The following is a 15,907-nucleotide window of genomic DNA, read 5'->3' on the forward strand; positions in this document are numbered from 1 at the left end:
AGAGGCACCTACTTGTACTGTAATCCAGAGCAGTGGGAAAATACCCATGGGAATGGATTACAGAAATGGTTATAYGCTTGCAGGCATCCCATCAAAAGCATATAAGTGTGGTCCTTACAAGCAGGACTTTCACATGGTGATTTGCTCCACCTAGTATTAACCTCCAGATGGATTTAAACCACAGAGAGGATAGGCAGGCATGCACAAAATCACTTTTGCATCCGAAAGGCAGAACCAGAATGGTTCAGAGCAGGTGCCTTTATAGATCACCTCTGTAGGTCAGCTGTGCTGTTACATCTCCTGCAATGTATGTCATGTTCAAAGAGCAAAAGCAAAAGCCACCGTTAGTCACCAGTGTGATCATGGGAGGCTTTCRTGCCATGGGGTGAAGGGCACGGTGGCCTTTGGCACCTCTGTGTGTTTGCAAAGGCCGGTCCCACAYGGGGCAGTGCTGAGGGAAAATTGCCGTGATGGGGTAGGAACCGTTAGATCTTCACCTGCTTGGATCCCATGTGTGGAAGAATTTAAAATGACAGATCTCGGCTCTGAACTGTAATCCAGGTTTGCTTCTCCTGCCAGAAATACCAGATATTCCAGCACTGTGTGAACTTGTCACTAAGCCGCCCACGCCAGCCGAAAGCTCTGGTGAAGGCCGAGCTCTGTCCAGGGAGGGATTCTCAGACCAGCTGAGCTACAGAGCAGCACCAAGGTGCAGCGCTCCTGAGGAGTCCCCAGGTACCTTTGCTGTCTCGGCTGAAACCCTCAGGACGATGACTTGGAGCGGCGTGGTGGAGCGTGCGGCTAGGCAGGACCCGCCGCAGCGCAGGCTTTCACCGTGCCTGGCTGCTGCATTCCCTCAGTCCCGCGGCCATGCACGTGCAGATGCCCTGGCAGCACCCRTGTGCCCCGCTCTGTGACCCACAGCGGCCCTCTGGGTGCTTGCTGGGGCTCTCCCCACAGGTTCAGGGGAAGGTGTAGCTCTGCATGCATGTGCAGAGAGGTGGATTCGTGTGTTTTCCCCCCAGTTTACCAGCAAAGAGAAGATAGGTAGCATCCCTTGGAAGAGGGGAAGACCTCCTGACACTAGCGCCTACCTGCACGGAACGGGAGGCTGAGGAAAATCCATCCTGTCCTGCTGATGGGGCTGCACSGGAGGTGGAACAGCCCTGGCCCTGTGTTGGGGACAGAAGGCGCCCTGTTCCCCCTCTGCAGAGAGGAGGACACGTTTCCATTTAGTGCCTGCGCTCGGCTCCGGTCGCGCACACAGCTGGATGCCTGGACTCGCTCCTGGCTTGGGAAGCGGCTCCTTGGGGCCGCCCRCCCCCCTCACCGAGATCCGGCCGCTCRTTTTCTTGGGGAAGTTTGCAGGAGAGGCAAGAGAGGAAAAAGGGGRAAAAAAAATCACATCCATCTTCTTTTAAGGAGTGATAGAGCAAAGAGATTAAAAATAAAAAAGTGGCCATTTAAAGGRACATGGAGGTTTTTTATTTCCCTTGTAAATTAATGCTCAGTGTGCAGTTCCTAAATGGATCTGTTATTAGGTGAGACAGAGACCTCTTAGAAATCACAGTAAACAGCTGTAGCGATAAGGAAAATTAACAAGGCATCACACTATTAATTGTACCTTCCAGTTGTGTTAATCACTGATGATTAACACAATGATGATCTCATGGCCCTTAGTCTTCACCATCAGACGGTTTAAAGGGGCAGTTTGRGGGCTTAAAAATACAGGCCAGGCACTTACAAGTTTGTCAGGATTTTAAGAGGTTATTTTGGTGTCTTGTTTCYGTCTTTGCTTTTTTCTTCTTTGCTTTTTTCTTCTGCTGCTTCGTTTGCTGCCGCGTCAAGGCCTCCCTCCCGGCACGCCAGAGAGCCCCGGGAGAGGCGACGTTTCTCTCTGTGCCATTCTCTGGAATGGCTTCTCCTAACAGCATCGGAAAGTCTGGCCAAAGCACGGGAATCCCTCCGCTGCCTTCAATGGGACATCTTGGGCTTTGGTCCTTGGATGGGCCCAACGCAGACAGGGTTTTGTGGGACTGAATAACCACTGCTGCCGTGTTTGGAGCTCGGCCTTCCCCAGGAGCGACTGCTGATACTTAGGCTAGAAGTATCTGTGAAGCTATTGGGAAAAAAAAATGGCTTTCACCCAAAGTCTTATTTCTTTACCGCTTCATTCCACTATGGAATGTGGAAAAGCTTTCCGGGAAGCCAGTTGTAATTAAGTTTATAAATGGATGCTAGCATTTTATTAAGAAATTAATTATAAGAATTTTGTCTTTGCAAGGAGAGAACCAKCTGGTCCTTCTTGTGCAGGAGGAGAAAGGTGAAAAAGCAAAGTGTGCCTGTAGTTTGTGCTTAGCTGAATTAAAGCTGTGGAGAAAGAGCAACCCAGGCCAGTGCACGTGAGCGACACGTACACATACACCACGCTGGAAGAGCAAGGTTAACTTGGAGCAAAATGCAACCTCTCCAAAGGAAAGTAGGAGGAATTCAATTAGATTGTGATGGTTTAGAAGGCGAAAAAAATCAAATATGCGAAGGGATTAGGTATTTTAGCAGTCCATCTCAGGACAGGTTTGTACAACTCATGATATTAAAAAGAAGTGTGTCCCCCGAGCCTTTGGGCTGCCTGCTGAGATAGCAAGGCAGAGCTCACAGCCTGTTGCTGCGCTGTCCAGCACGATGGGCCAAAGTCTCGGCAGATGGGGGAGCTGCTTTGGGGAATCTGCTTATCATTCCTGCTCAGAACTTCTTACCTCAAAACAAACGACAAAAAAATCCCAGGAAATTCCTGAGTGCTGAGTGTGCTCCCCTTGCTGGCAGGGCTGGTGGTCACCTGAGCTGCGTGGAGGTGCTGGACAGGTCGCGGTGCCCCACAGGCAGCCCCAGCTGCTGTCCTCGGGGATGAAGGCTCCGCGTGTTGAATCACAGGACTGTGCAGTTCCCTTGTCTGCAATTCCCTTGTCTGCCAGCAGGCCGCTAAAAGCCCAGAATTCTGTCTAAAGAAACCAGTTAAGCAGCTACTGTCTTCTGTTTTTCTTATTTGGGTTTCAAGGGCTTTGTAACATAGCACACTGAGCTAAAAATTGGAAATGTATTACCCTGATTTAGCATGGGACCGAGAAAATTGTCTTCACTTAGAACAGTGGAGATCCTGCTGAGACAAAAATAACTATTTCTACTTGACTGTATGACACCTAAGCAGCAACCTAGAGGTACGAGAGCAGGAGCTGTGTTAGTGAGAAATCATTAACTTTGGCTGCCAGGTCAGAGCTGTAACTCACGTGGGAGGGAAAATGGGGTCCTGGGCAACTCGGGGTGCTCTCACTCCCTACTCTGTTCTGTTTAGGGTCTCCCATAATGTCCGTGATGGTGTCTGAGCACGTGTCAACCTCAGCTGTCCCTTAATTTGATGTTGCATTTTCCTGAAGGAAATTTTTAATATAAGCAATAGCTGGCCTCTCTGCTTGTGTGGTGCTGTAGCACTTGCTGAAATCCTTGCTGATGATGCATTTAAAGTAGCTGATGCATTTCAAATAGCTGGATTTGCAGAAATTTTAGCTTTTGAGAAGGGCTTTTTTTCCCCTTAAATTCATAGGGAGTCCAGAAGCCACCATCCCAGGTTTGCGAAGCTTGAAGGACTCTCAAGGAGACATCCGTTCACGTGGCGGGAGAATTTGGCTCCCTTCTGACACCTGTTCTGTTCTCGGAGGTCTCTGATGCTGGAAATTCCTCACTCTGTCCTGGGTCAGACTTATCCTGCTCTCTCCACGGGGATTTCTCCTGCATCTGAACCAAGTCTATCTTGTCTAGGTCTATTGCTACTTGTCCTAACCACAGTGAATGCAAAGCGCAGACTGTTTCCCTGCTCCTTGTGGAGCTGATTCTGTGTTTGTGTATTTATGTGTCTGCCTCGTGCTGTTTCTGCCCCCACCCAGTTTATCTCACCCCCACCAGCCCAACTCCTTGCAGTGGGGAGTTATGCAAGTCACTCTTTCCGTTGTCTCCCTAGGGCCAGCTACATCAGAACGCAGCTTTTCATTCCAATGTTCATGGCTATTCCCAGCTCCACCCGGGCTGACTCCATGTGTCCCCAGCCCAGTGTTCCTCCTGGTGCACTGTTTGCTGATGCCCTTTGCTAACCAATTCTCAAGCCTCCTCCTTGAAAAACCACATCTACCACTCCCCCCGYAGAGATGTAAGAGCAGAAGGCATCAGCCACAGGTCACTCCGTTGGCTTTGAGCTTCCCTACTAGTGCTCATTCCCCAGGCTCTGATTTTCCTAGGCTGTGATTCACCAGTGCCTTGAGCACAGCCCAGGACTTAGGAGGTCATTGAACAGTGCAAGTCTGTTCAGTGCAGCGAGCAGGAGCCCCAGTGCCTCYGGGGCAGTTCTGCAGCCTTGTCCCTTTGCTCCAAGCACCTGCAGATGGTGGTAGCCCTATCAGCAGCATGGGGCTTTCCAGGACACAGCCAGATGCATTTCGCCCAGCCAAGAAGGCACGAATGCAGCATGAAGCTCTTGGATGTGGTTCAGGAGGTGCCATGCACGTGGTCGTGTCCCCTTGGGAGGACCCAAGAGGGCGAATGTGCTCCCAGCAGGTGTCTGCCTTTCTGTCTGATTTGCTGTACATGTGTGTGGCAACCAGCAGTCAGTGTTTCCATCAGTGGTGAAATAAAGGGGCTCCAAAGGGCTGCCTGGAGCAGCTCTGCAAGCCCAGGGATTGCGGTGTCCTGGTGAAACAGCTGGGCTGGAGAGCAGGATGGGCTGCAGGACGGCCGTGGGTCGCAGCCCCCGTGCACGTGCAGCGCTGGGGGGGCTGACCCGCAACAGGCACGCACCCAGACAGGGACGTGCTGGGGTGAAGGCCTGAACGTTTCCAGTGTAAATTGGATTCATAGGACAGCGACGTCTCTCAGCTTTTTAAATACAACCAGTGATTTATGCCTGCACTTAAAGAAGGAGCCGGGAGCGGACAAGTTCATCACATGCTGTCCTTCTCTGTCAGAGCAGGGCGAGGGAGGCTCCCACGCAGAGCCTTCCCCGGAGCAGCAGGCAGCGCCCTCATCCTCACCCTTCCCAGTTCCAGCCCTGGATCTCATCTGCTGGCTTTCACCGTGGGCCTGTGGGAGAAGTGGGGCGGATATCTGCCAAATTCCCTTTCTTCCTCCCTCCCTTTCCACAGCCAGCTCGAGACACTCAGGAAAAGAGCGCTCTTTGTGCGGGCAATTTGAGGCTGCAAAGTTCTCTTCTATAAATTAAGTACCAAGGAACAGGCTGACATCAAGATTTTTRCTTAAATTATGCCTGGCTCAAGGCTCTCTGTCCTTTCTGAGGATCTCCTGCCTCGCAGGTGTAGGGCACTTAAACTCAGGCACTTCATTTTTTTCTCTCCCATGTTTGTGAAGATTCCCATAGAGCTTCAGGATGGCAGCACACATGGCAAGAAGCTGAGTCCTAGGGGGCTCAGTCTCTGCAGCCATATAGACAGACCCGTGGTCTTTCTACCTGTTCTTCTTGGGGAATCTTCTCAAGTCTCCTGCTCCATCTCCCACATCTTTCAGGCTGTGTCCTTTCATCTGGTTATTCCCCCATCCTGCTTACTGCATGAGTCCTTTCACTGAACGGTTCCCAGCAAGCTGCACAGAAGTGGAAAGGCTTCTGAAGAGGTTTGAGACTGTGGGGTAAGCTGTCGCTCTTCCCAAATCCATACCCAACCCTTATTGCCTGCTGGAGCCTTATGCTGATTTAAAAGCTGGGATTAACACATAGCTGCTATAATTTGGTGTTACAGTCAGCACTGTAACACCCGCGCCAGGTGGACAGCCAGTCTGTGATCTTTTTTTTTTAAGAGATTTTGCATTATAAAGTTCACTCTAATAACTTCTGTCCAGGAGGAAAAAAGACAGGACTTTCATGAAAGTTTGAAGTTTGTCCTAGGAAAGTGCCTTGACCTGTATGTGTTTTTCCKGCAGGATTTCGTGCTGTCATTTATTTCGAGCACCCAAATCACATAACTTGGCAAGGAGAAAATGCCAGAGTTGATAGTGTCGTTATTCAAAGCATTGTCACCTCCGATCCCTAAGTAATGCGGCTGCTGAATCATTTCACCCTTCCCTTGGGCATCACACACAGCAGGGTGTGAAGCAGGGTAGCCGCCAAGCGGGGAGGAGGAGGAGGAGGGAAGGTGTGAAGCAGTTGAGGGTCCTTGGCAATATGGTGCCAGCAGCTACTGCGTGGGACTGTTTTCTCTCAAAAACTTCGATCCTCTTTTTTTTTCCCTTAGCTCTCATGCGTTCTGTGCAGTGGGAATGGAAAATGGTCGTGTTATCCTGGGCTGCTATACAAAGAATTACTTGAAATATGTGCACATCAGGCCTTATCTTCTCTGTGGGGCTGTAAGCTCAATGCATGAAACAGAGGGAAAAAAAGCAGCTATTTAATGTTGCAAAACTTTCTTCAGAGGGTATAATTTGTCTGTAAGATTTTCTCTCTTGGTATAAGTATTCCTGAGTTTATATTAGTTTTATTATCTTCTGTTATCCAACTGCTCTTTCCAAGTAAATTTATATTGTCTGTCTGCAAGTTGTCAGGGAAGAGAGGAAGCATTTCCCTCTGCTGAAACCCATCGTGTGCTTTCTAGTCCTTTACTAGACTCTGGGCAAATGTTGATTGAGTTTTGGGTGGCGTTCTCATCAAAATTCTGGGAATTAAAGAAGAAAAGTAAAAGTTCAGTCAAGAATGATGCTATGAAATGTCAGGTAAATCAAAGTTCGAAGGATATTTAACAACGTTACTCCTGAGAAGAAGTTATCACAGCCCAGGTCAGTTTAATTAAATCCCTTATTCTAAAATTCTCACACTCGCCTAGATTCAATGTTTGACTAATGTAGCTCTCATTGGCTGACTCCCATATATCTAYATTTACAAACTACAATGCTTTGTAGTGTGCTTGTAAAGTATTAGAACTGTTGATGCCTGCAATAGCAAATATGAAACATCAGTTCCTGTCTGGTGTCGAATCCTGAGGGTTTCTGAGGGAATTGTCCTGTTCCCTGGGAACATTTCCCAGCCATGCCAGGCACTTCAAAGCAGAGCGCAGCATTTCCACTACCTTAAACAGACCCAAGAGTGAAAAAGAAGAGATATTTCTAGACAAAAGGTGTGAAAGACACACAATACCCTGGCAGGAATTCATGTAAGAGCAACAAGAGCAGAGGGGCTTCTGCTTATGGATGGATTCCTGGAGCCGTGGGAAAAGGACACAGGGACAGATTGGGAGACGTTGGTCCCGATAGTGTTTCATGCTTCATCTTTGATTTTACTACAGTTAAACTCTCTCGTTTTAGCTCTGCTTTAAGCTTTTTAAGTCAGTTCAGATCTGTCAGTAGATTAAATAAAATGTGGACTTAGCAAGCACAGCGCTGTTTACAAATAGTGTTGGTCAGATTTGAACATCAGCTGCCAGCCTGGAAATCAGCCCTATGCAGGGAAGAGCTCTGGATCACATAGAGGCCAGGAACAGCAAAGCATTTCCAGACCTAAGGAATCTTGTGTCTATACTGTGACAGAAGAGTTTTTGAGAAATTCAGTTTTGCACATATTTACCTTGGAATATATTGCAGAATATACATTTGGTAGGTATAAAATATCTACATGTAGAATATGTATAACAAATAGGATAGTTATGGATCCAGATTTTAACAGCCAAGCATTAAAATAGTGTCTCAAATGTGTTTTTATAACTTCAAAGCAGACCATCAACATTGCAAGAATCATATTCACACTTTTTATGTGAAAACAGGATTGTATATAACCTCACACTTCGGGGAAAAAAAAAAAAAAAAGAAAAGAAAACCCCCAAATTTAAGCGTTTGGGAAAATATAAACACTACCAACAAACATTTTATATATTAAATGCCAATCTCAGCTCGTGTGGTTGAGGGGTGGTGGGAAGGAGAGTGACAAATATTTGAGACGTTTTAGTCAACCAGGATGTTGGTCTCTKTAAGTGCCACCTACAAATAGGGCTGTTAGTGCCACCTATAGTTAGTCTGCYTCACACTTCATGTGAAGCCCATGTTTTTGGTGGATTATGCATGTGCTACACACACCTCCTAAGCAAACAGAAATCCACTCTTAGCAAGAGCAATCTGGTGAAGAAGAGCCTCAGATTCGGCCCATTTAGGGAGCTGGCTCCAGGGAAGGGCAGTGCCACGTGCTTGGACTTGCAAGACAAAAGCCAGGCCTCCTAACACGAATGTATCCAAAGAGTCAAAGGCAGGTGCAAAATCATCGTTCATGCAAAACTGAAGGTTTGGGGTCTGGCCCCCATGCATGTGCCCGAAATCTCTGCTCATGATATTTATCCTGCTCATTTCACCTTCAACTCGTTTGGATTTTTCTGTGTTTGAGTCTGCCATGCCCAAAGGCCTTCATAGCACTCTCAGGGTGGATTATTTGTGAACCTGGTTATAGTAACATGCAAAGCTAGCAGGAGTTACAGGTAATGCAATAGAAATAAATAAAAATCCACCCTATAGTCATGTGTGCAGGGATGTGTCTTTGCACAGTCCTTCTTAGGCAGAGGGCAGATTTAATAGACTTCCTGCTTTCGAGTGACACTAGACAAGTTCCTTCCTTCTTCTATTAAAAAAGTGCTTTCCTTACAGAYATCCAGGCGAACTGGAATGATCTCTCCTAGTTTGAACTTCAATACTATGTTTGGAAAARGCCCTTTAATTAAAACCATTGCGCGATTCCGTCTGAACTTGCTGCTTGACCACTGAGCTCGGAAGGGCCTTCAAAGCTTGTCTTACCCTGCTGTGCCTAAGCAGCCTGAAGCAAAAGCCTCCCACCTCATTATTGTGATTAGCCTGCTGCTAGCAGAGCTGCCGGCCGACCCCTGCACGCCAGCGGTGGTGGCTGTGGGTCAGCGCGGCGCTTCTGGGCTCCCCTGGGCCGCCCATTCCCTCCTGCAGYGCCGAGTGACACCGGGAGAAACACTGGCCCTGTGGTGGCGCCCATGGCTGCCGCGTGCCCTCCCCCGCTGCAGAAACAGGAGGATGGTGGAGGCCGGCATCTCCCTAGGGAGCTCCTGCTTCTCCCCACACAGCGACCRGGAGGCCTTGAGGCGCCGCATCCAGAGGCACTTGCCGGCCTCGCGCCACTGGAGTTCTCCTGAGCCCCAGCCCGCAGCCTGCTCCTCCGCTGCTCCACGAGGATCCACTGCTTGAGGCCAGGGAACACTCAAGGAGGAGAAATCCATGCGAGCGGCCTGTGCCAGGCTCAGCTTTCCTCCCTCCGTGTTAGCTTGGGAGTGCTGGAGTCCAGTGCTCCGGTGTGAGAGCAACATCAGACAAGTTATTTTTTTTAATGCTGCCAGCTGAGCATAGGTGTCTTACTGCTTGTGTTGCCTTCCTGCTTAACTTGGTTGTGGCATCARAAAAAAAGCAGAGCAACTTTGATCGTGACATGCCCTTATGCTCCGTCCCCTGCTACAACCTCTGCAGGAGAAAAGTAGTGATCAAGAGCATCCATCGCCAGCCCTCTCAGTGCAGAGCAGGTACCTGTATGAGGTACAATCAGAGCGCTGCCTTTGTCACCACCACACTGACCTCAGGGCCACTCGCTCCTGTGCTTCTGCCTGCTCTCCTGCCAAGCTTGGGGCTTTGAGCTGCTGCCTGTTGTGGCTGCTCGGGTTGAGGCATCGCTGGGAACGTCTGGCGATGAACAYGGGTGTAGCAAGCAGTCACCAGCTGCTCTCACGTTCGTGTGTCTGCTCCCACAGCTCGGCTGTAGCCCTCTCTGCAATGGCTTTGAGGGAGAGAATTATTCTGAGCTGCCTTTTATCATCCGTGGATCTGAAGGTAGCTCTCACTTGGATCTTGTCTTTTCCACTGCTTGAGTCTATGCAGTGGTATTTTCCTCGTGTTAACTGTGAGCACATTTCTGAGTGTCTGGTAGAACTCTAGCTCAATGGTGTAATTCCACCCTCATGCAGCCTTATTCTGTTCCCATTCCTCCTTACCGACCTCAGGAGCAGAAATAACAGGTAGCTTGAAATTGCCTGTAACATAAAGTGAGGAGGAACCCTTATGTTATCAGATAATTCAGGGTTAATGCACAGCTTTGAAATACCCAGTTGAAAAGGCTGTTGCAGCTGCCTTGCTGCCTGCGTTGGCTCTCAGCAGCTTGGGGCGAGTCCCCCGCACCCTGCAGTGGCAGGGGACATAGGGCATGGGGCCGGTGTCCCTGCAGGGGCTCCGTGTCCCCTGGGCCCTGCAGCAGTGGGGACAGGGCCACTGTCCCTGCAGGGCTCCTCTGGCAGCTCCCGGCGCCCATCTGGCATCTCGCTGGCGCAGCGAGACGGGAAGGGACCGCGGCTTTCCTGCCCCCCTTTCCTTGCCAAACCTAGAGGAGAGGCAGCAGACACCAGGATCTACCAGGGAGGACAGGGCAGCTCCGCCGGGATTCACGGGGTGCATTGGCACAGTCAGWAATTTTTCCTTTGGTGCTGTAAGAGCAAATCAATAGGCCAAAAAGGGACTTTCAAAACCATGTTTCCCACACGGCTCTCCATCCATCAGCCGTACCAGCTGGCACCATATACCGTGAAAAAGGGGTAATGGCTTTTCAGTGCTGAGCTGCTGTTGGCTGTGCGTTGTGCCTGCTGCCTGGCCGGCCAGGAGCGCTGCCGTACAGGACCGCGCAGCCACGCGACCCGCCACACGGAGCGGGCAGAACTGCCCCTGTGCTGTTATCTCGCAGTTCTTCTGTGCTAGAAGGCATGGGGGTCAAGTGCCACTGCAGTGCTGTCTTTTAAGTGAGCTTAAGGCATCTGAATGGTGATCTTAAATAGCAAGGCTCTGTTTTTCCCYTCACTCGGAATGCCCCAGAAGCCCTATTACTATTAATGTCGGGAGAGGAGGTGTTTCGCCTGCTGATGTAGGAGTGAGATCAGGAGCAAGGCACAACCCTACAAAGAYTTATTCATAGATTAGAATTAAAAGCTCAGATAATAAAAGATCACATCCAACCTCGTATCTACAACAAGCTGTGGTATCTCATCTACTTAAATCTGTGTTTAGCCCAAGAAGAGCATCAGAAAAGCAAGTACACTGCGCTAGCATTTTCTAATATAGCAGTATTTTCAGGCTTTTCTCTTTTTTTATGCCAAAGCTAGGAGTCAACAGCAGTACAGTGCTATATGATATTGATGGAAAACCTGCGGGAGTGCYGAGATTTGGGTGTTCTAGCTGTCTACAGAGGACATGGCTGTATGGCTGTGCAAATATTTGCAGAGAGTTTTGTTTAGTACTTTTGAGAATTATTTGCTGGTAACTCTAACCAATGTAGAGCTGAAAATTAGCTCTGTATCCCTTTGAAGACAGCAGGGCATATACTGAAATATGTTTCTTTTTAAAGAAGACTTTGTCTTCAAAAATCTGTGTGGTCCTTGACAATTGCTTTTTAACATCTTCCACTGGAAGCTCCCTGCCAGTCAGCTTTCATGGGAAACATGGAGCACATTTCACATCTGCCCTCCCTTCACTTGGACCATAGCACAGAGCTGCCCTTGGAATGCACCTGGAAAGTATTCAGGAGACGCTGCACATGCAGGGAAGACGGGCCGGGCTGCACTGCTTGGGGAATGTTCTCGCCACCAGCCAGTGCCTTGCTGAGCAACTGGCTGAAGGGAGGACATGAGGAGCTTGGTCAGTGGGACTTCAGTAACGAACAGAGATGTTCACGATCCTTAGTATTATTTAATATATGCTTGTTAATGTAGAAGTGGCATGTAAATATACCTAAGTACAACTGYATGTTGTTTTTTTTGTTTTAGAAATTACATTATGCTCATTGTATTTATCATTATATTTAGCGTATCATACTAATGAAGGGCTGACATGAGAGACCCAAGAATTCAGAAGAGAAGTAGAGCTTGCTGTCCTAACGAAACCATTCCCCAGCCCGGCTTGGAGGAGCCCCTGGGTGTTCCCCATTTTTCTGTCACTGCAATGCTGTGGGGGGTACCTTTTTGTTCTGCTTGTCTCTTGAATCTAAAGTGTATTAGAGCCCTGTTTTTTTGAGTTTTCCATGTATGGATTTTGGCTAGCTACTGGCACTGGCAGTAGAGCCTTTTCTGGTGCCTCTGGGAGGAGGGGCTTTGCTTTGAGCCCCACGCTCACAGTGGGCACCACTGTAGCCTGTGGCACTGTTGCGGTGCGGAGTAACCCACCACGGAGCAACCAGCAGAGCGAGGCTGCTGCCAGTGGAGCCCCTGCCGGGCTGGTMCCTGTGAKCACCAGRGCCCTGTGCCAGGCTGGTCCCTGTGAGCACCAGGGCCCTGCCAGGCTAGTACCTGTGATCACTAGGGCCCTGTGCCAGGCTGGTACCTGTGAGCACCAGGGTCCTGTGCCAGGCTGGTACCTGTGAGCACCAGGGTCCTGCCAGGCTAGTACCTGGGAGCACCAGGGCCCTGCCAGGCTAGTACCTGTGATCACCAGGGCCCTGTGCCAGGCTGGTACCTGGGAGCACCAGGGCCCTGCCAGGCCACTGTCCAGGCAGGGCGGGCAGGCCGAGCACAGCACCACAGGCCTGCGCAGCCTGCACAGGCTCCCGCTGCGCTGCAGGGTCCCTGGTGCATCCCCGCAAGGGAACCTTCCCCTCAGGGAGCTCCAGGCATCTCYACAGGCCGTATCCCATCTAGCATGGTCATAGTCGAGACACAAGCGTCAATGATTAATTCTCCAGCCAGAAAAGGGACATGAGCATCACGTCCTGTTCAGCGTAGGTCAGAGCACGCGCTGTTCTGGCTCTGGCCAAGTGCCTGTCGCAAGTGTCACGGCGGCGCAAGGTTGGGCCGGCTCCGCCGCTGCTGCAGCTGTGGGATGGGTTRTGGAGTGGAGGGGGAGCCTTCCTGYGTGGCCAAGAAATAGTGAGAGGGACTCAGGAGCAGAGAGTGACATCATGTTTGCCACCAGGATGTGTAAGTGCTCGTGCTCCTGTGCATTGGCTTCAATGTGGAGTCCTGGACAGTGCCCATGAACACCAGTCATGCAGCTCAAGAAGTCTAGAGACCCAAAAAAAAAAAAAAAAAAGAAAAAGGGAAAAAAAAGGTCTTCTAGCTTTTTCTAGCTTAAAGAGAATTTTACTGAGCCATGTAATGATGTAATGATCCAAGTTCTTCATAGGCAGTAATCTGCTCTTCGAGGAATTTGTATAGTAAGTAAAAAAACCTCCCAACCTCTTTGACTTGTTTGTGCTTCTTTGCAGTTGTCCAACACAGCAATTCTTCACCAGATTAGACGAGACCAGGTGACAGACACGTGCCGAGCAAATAGTGTGTCCAGCAGGAAGCGCCGAGTGCTGACACCCAACGATCTCAAACACCTGGTGGTGGATGAAGACCATGAAATGATCTATTGTTAYGTTCCCAAAGTGGCCTGCACAAACTGGAAGAGAGTCATGATGGTTTTGACAGGAAGAGGCAAGTACAGTGATCCGATGGAAATACCAGCCAACGAAGCCCACGTGTCTTCAAATTTGAAGACCCTCAACCAATACAGCATCCCAGAAATCAACCACCGCTTGAAAAACTACATGAAGTTCCTGTTTGTTCGCGAGCCTTTCGAGAGACTGGTGTCAGCCTACAGGAACAAGTTCACGCAGAAGTACAACACTTCCTTCCACAAGAGGTACGGCACCAAAATCGTGAGGCGCCAGAGGAAGAACGCGACCCAGGAAGCTCTGCGGAAAGGCGACGACGTCAAATTTGAGGAGTTTGTGGCATATCTCATCGACCCACACACCCAGAGAGAAGAGCCCTTCAACGAGCACTGGCAGACTGTGTACTCACTGTGCCACCCCTGCCACATCCACTACGACCTCGTAGGCAAATACGAGACGCTCGAGGAGGATTCCAACTACATCCTTCAGCTTGCGGGCGTAGGCAACTACCTGAAGTTCCCCACCTATGCAAAGTCCACGAGAACTACTGATGAAATGACCACAGAGTTCTTCCAGAACATCAGCTCGGAGCACCAAACGCAGCTGTATGAAGTCTACAAACTTGATTTTTTAATGTTCAATTACTCAGTGCCAAGCTACCTGAAATTGGAATGAGGGATGGGTTTGGGGGGAGAGAGGGGAGAGAAAGCCTGTTTTATTTAAGATTTTTATTTGTCATAATAAATATGGAGAATGGGTTATTTTGTAAATTAATATTTTCCTTTTTTTTTTTTTTTTGAATGATGCTGCGAGCAGCACAGTCAAAATTATTTAAATCAACTGTAAGAAAGGACAGCTCTCTTTGCAGGGTAACAGCATTGTGACGATCTAGCTGTAGAAATCAGTAATTCTGCTACACTGTTTTAAAATGTTACTTGTGTTCTGGTGACTTTCATTGATCTTGCATTCCTCAAATTCTAATTAATGTTATTTATACTTATTTAAAACATGGTCTCTCGGTAGGGTTCACTTYAGCAGCATACACAAGACAGCGTGGACAAAAGGAATCTGGTTTTGTACTTTCCTCAGCTGAGCGTGGCTCTGGATGTTAATACTCTTCCATTAGCCTTTTGTGCTGGTCAATGTGGGAGTGGTTCTCGATAGCACGTTTTGAGAAATACTGGTGGAAATCATTTCTTCAGACAGTGACGTTGCACAYAGGCATGCTAGAAGGCTATCTTCCCAGTCCTGTGGGGAAAAAAAAAACAGATTTTGGTAGATACATGATATCYAAAATTCACGTCTGAGAGAATTGTGAATATTTTCCCGAGAAAGAGAAACCATGAATGTTTTAATTTGGTCTGAATGATTTTTATCAAGAATATAATTAGAGTCCCAGTGTCTCATAATTCCCAGCCTGCCAGCCCCACTGAATGCAGATTTACATCCAGAAGTGGATTTGCGGATGCTGCATCAGAAAAATTGGCATTTTGAAAGCGACTGTTTTGCAAGTGGGGACTTTTTGACTGCCCAAAGCAAAAGACACTTAATTCTGACCCAGGATGCGAAGGGTGAGGGCCACCCACCTTCTGAAAAATCCTGCCTTCTTAACCGATGGGCAATCAAAATTGGCTCTAGTGCTCCAAAGATACTGGTGATAATACATTGCTATGAAGGATGCGRGCATGTCATTTAAGAAGTCCAAAAGTCATCTTCTTGTTGATCTGCAAGCACGCAAGGCAATAAAAAAAGGTCTCTGATCTTCCTACATGCCGGTTTCACGACTTTTTCCTCTCGTGGGGAGTGGGAATCATATTTTTTTRGTGCATGCTTGAGGCACAAGTGTGTTTCTAATTTCCAGCGGGCTGATATTCCAGCTAGGCTAATTCTACTGTGAAAACATCCCCTTTTCCCATACAGTGAATGGTTAAGTGGCAGTTGTGGTGCTGATGATCCTCACTGGCGTGGCAGATTGGACAGGCAGGAGGATACCAAGYGATTGTTTTGAGCAGGCAAGACTGTTGCTCCCAGCAAGTAAGGAAAAAAACAGGATTTTGATGTGGAGCTGTATGAGCAAGCTCAGCGAGCAGGGGCTGCACAGGCTGCCCCGGAGGTTTAATTTGGCACCGGGGGATGCGCAGCCAGSGGCTGGGGCCGCGTCCCTGCGCGCAGCCCAGCCCAGCCCAGGGAGCCCGTGGGGCTCCGCGCTGCCGACACCGCAGGGCCGCCCGGCCCAACGGGGGCTGCTCCCRCCTCGGGGCCTCAGACAGCCCCTGCTCCCACCGCCAGGAGAGCACAGATCCYCAAAGGCCAAGGGGTGGTCCCGGTCTTTGCTGGCCTTCGTGAAGCTGCAGCTTTTTTCTGGCAAATAAAAGAGGGATGCCGAGGGATTAAGCGGAAAACTTTGAAGGAACCTCAATCCGTTTCACAGTTGTTTGGTAAAATGGCATTTTG

The 15,907-nt window shown here is 49.1% G+C and overlaps 1 protein-coding gene across 3 annotated transcripts in view; it reads left to right on the plus strand.

The window, feature by feature from the left end:
- CHST11 (carbohydrate sulfotransferase 11) overlaps positions 1-15,221 on the plus strand; it is a 158,240-nt gene extending 143,019 nt beyond the window's left edge. For all 3 annotated transcript variants that reach the window (XM_026052292.1, XM_026052294.1, XM_026052295.1), the window contains exon 3: positions 13,280-15,221. In XM_026052292.1, coding sequence (XP_025908077.1) covers positions 13,280-14,128 — 849 coding nt within the window. In that variant the 3' untranslated portion in view covers positions 14,129-15,221. The remainder of the gene's footprint in view (positions 1-13,279) is intronic.
- The last annotated feature ends 686 nt before the right edge of the window (positions 15,222-15,907 follow it).

This window comes from Nothoprocta perdicaria, unplaced genomic scaffold, assembly GCF_003342845.1.
Source record: "Nothoprocta perdicaria isolate Ctin4 unplaced genomic scaffold, notPer1 scaffold_86, whole genome shotgun sequence".
In the NCBI taxonomy this organism is placed as follows: Eukaryota; Metazoa; Chordata; class Aves; order Tinamiformes; family Tinamidae; genus Nothoprocta; species Nothoprocta perdicaria.